General features: G+C 44.7%; 1 protein-coding gene across 1 annotated transcript in view; it reads right to left on the bottom strand.

The window, feature by feature from the left end:
* Positions 1-1,797, bottom strand: part of LOC108694635 (protein sister of odd and bowel) — a 2,386-nt gene extending 589 nt beyond the window's left edge. The window contains exon 1 of the mRNA XM_018204236.1: positions 860-1,797. Coding sequence (XP_018059725.1) covers positions 860-1,782 — 923 coding nt within the window. The 5' untranslated portion in view covers positions 1,783-1,797. The remainder of the gene's footprint in view (positions 1-859) is intronic.
* Positions 1,798-2,170: the final 373 nt, after the last annotated feature.

Genomic DNA, 2,170 nt, shown 5'->3' on the forward strand with positions numbered 1-2,170 from the left:
AATTAACATTATTATTACAGGTAAGGACTACAATTATTGCAACGGCAAAGATATGAATGAATGAATGTATCATGACACGTTGACCATTAAATATAATATACACGTCATTCAATCATCGTTGTAATTACGCGAGGTGGAAAAGGCGTACCATGAATTTGTCTGTTCGTAAATCGTACGATGCTTGTAATTAATGGCGACGCGATAAAGAGATAAATACGCGTGGTCTTTAAATCTTCCATCATGAAGGGAATAAATTTGGTAAATAATCCTATACCGTCATCAAAGCTTTTATGCGCTTAACGTAAATTTAATTCAATTTTCTTTTACGTAACATATTATTACAATATTTAGTTCTTTCGCATACACTGGAGGTTATAAATAAATTCTACTAAAATGATTATTTTAATCATGTGCGATCGAAAATGTTACAATAACGTAACTTGAAATTTGTTGTTCAAACCATAAATTACACTCATAAACACACATATGCATTTAATAATAAACACAATGCAAATATTTATGTATATGAAATATTTATGTAAATGAAAAATCCGATATAAAAAATTTTATTAATGAAAATATAATTTCAAAAAAATTCATAATTTTGCTTTTTATTATTCATTAATTATAATTATATTACTATTGTTTCATCACCATTGAAATTATTTTAAACGAAAAACTTCAATAATTAAATAATTCAAAATTTAAATAATTAATTCAATTAACGTTCTCCATTTAATCAAGTCAGTTATTTCAAACATTCAACAGTAAAATAAAAAAACCTGCGCGATCGCATGTTTTCACAAAGAAAGATCTAATCGGAAGATTAACGTCTCCCAGGTGAACAGAGCCTATTTACCTGTGATCTCTGAGATGATCCTGCCGTCGGAAGGCTTTGCCACATATGTCGCACGAATACGGCCGCTCGTCGGTATGCGTCCTCTCGTGGATCAACAGATTATAGCTCTTCGTGAACTGCCGGCTGCAGAACTTACAAATAAACTGTTTCTTGGGTCTGGATGTACGGCAAGTCCTTGGTACACTCGAGTCCACCGTGATCGAAGCATGTTGCGCGGACGAGGAGGAGGAAGACGAGGTGGACGAAGCCGAGGAGCAACCCGAGGAAGTTGACGACGCGAAAGATGTTGGAACGGTCAAGGATCGTGAGACCGTCGTCACCGACGTGCTTGCGCGATTCCCTTCGGATATTCGTCGCAGGAGCAGCTCGTGATTCGCCGAGGAGGAGCTTGTTCCGGACGCCTCACATAGCAGGACCTCGTCATCTTCCGCTAGAAGCGCCAGATCCTCTTCGGTGTCGGTCACAAAGTCCAGCCGTGCCTCATCTTCCTCGCTGATTGCCGAAGCGGCCGATCGGAGCAGCTGATCGGCTGTCAGATGGTCATTCTTGACTGCTGTCGGGCTCAGGGTCGCGTCAACATTCGCGTTCAATGATGAACACCTCTGATTACCAACGACGGTCGCGGTGGCGCTCGCGGTTTGCGCGACGCCGGAAGTCGCGCCGCTTGCATGAAGACGATGAAGCGTCAAGTACGTCTCCAGTGCCTGGAGATTGAAAGCCGCAGCGGCGGCGTGTCCCGGTGGCAGGAGCGCCGCTCGCTGCAGAGCCGAGAGGAGGGCACCCTGAAGCCTCAGGGCGACACTCTGGAGCGCTAGATTAGGTAATTCGGTGCCCGCAGCGAGACTGGTGACATCAGTCTCCTGTGAGTCTGCCGTAACTGTGACCGATGAAGTCGACGGCGAAGACGAAGTGGATGGCACCATTACGAGGGCCCGTTGCTCCTGCTCCGGTTCCTGATGTTCCTCCTCCTGCTGCTGTTGCTGCTGCTGCTGCTGCTGCTGCTGCTGTTGCTGCTGCTGTTGCATCCTCCACCGTCGTTCGAATCGTCCCGGATTAGCCTCTGGAACGCGCGCCTGCCGTATTTCGCCGATATCATTGGCAAGGTGATCGGAAATTCCTAATTTGTCCTAATTTGATTCAGATAAGTATTGCAACGTGGATACGTGCCGGTATTCTTCCGGTATCCTAAATTCTCCGTGTTGATTTCACCTTTGCACGACGTTGCCGAACCCGGCCACGCGTTTACATATTTTTCGTCAACTAATTGTCAGTTCCCGAAACGATTGTTCCTGTAGGCACGGTGCTCGAACA

Source organism: Atta colombica, unplaced genomic scaffold (genome assembly GCF_001594045.1).
Source record: "Atta colombica isolate Treedump-2 unplaced genomic scaffold, Acol1.0 scaffold121, whole genome shotgun sequence".
NCBI classification, from domain to species: Eukaryota; Metazoa; Arthropoda; class Insecta; order Hymenoptera; family Formicidae; genus Atta; species Atta colombica.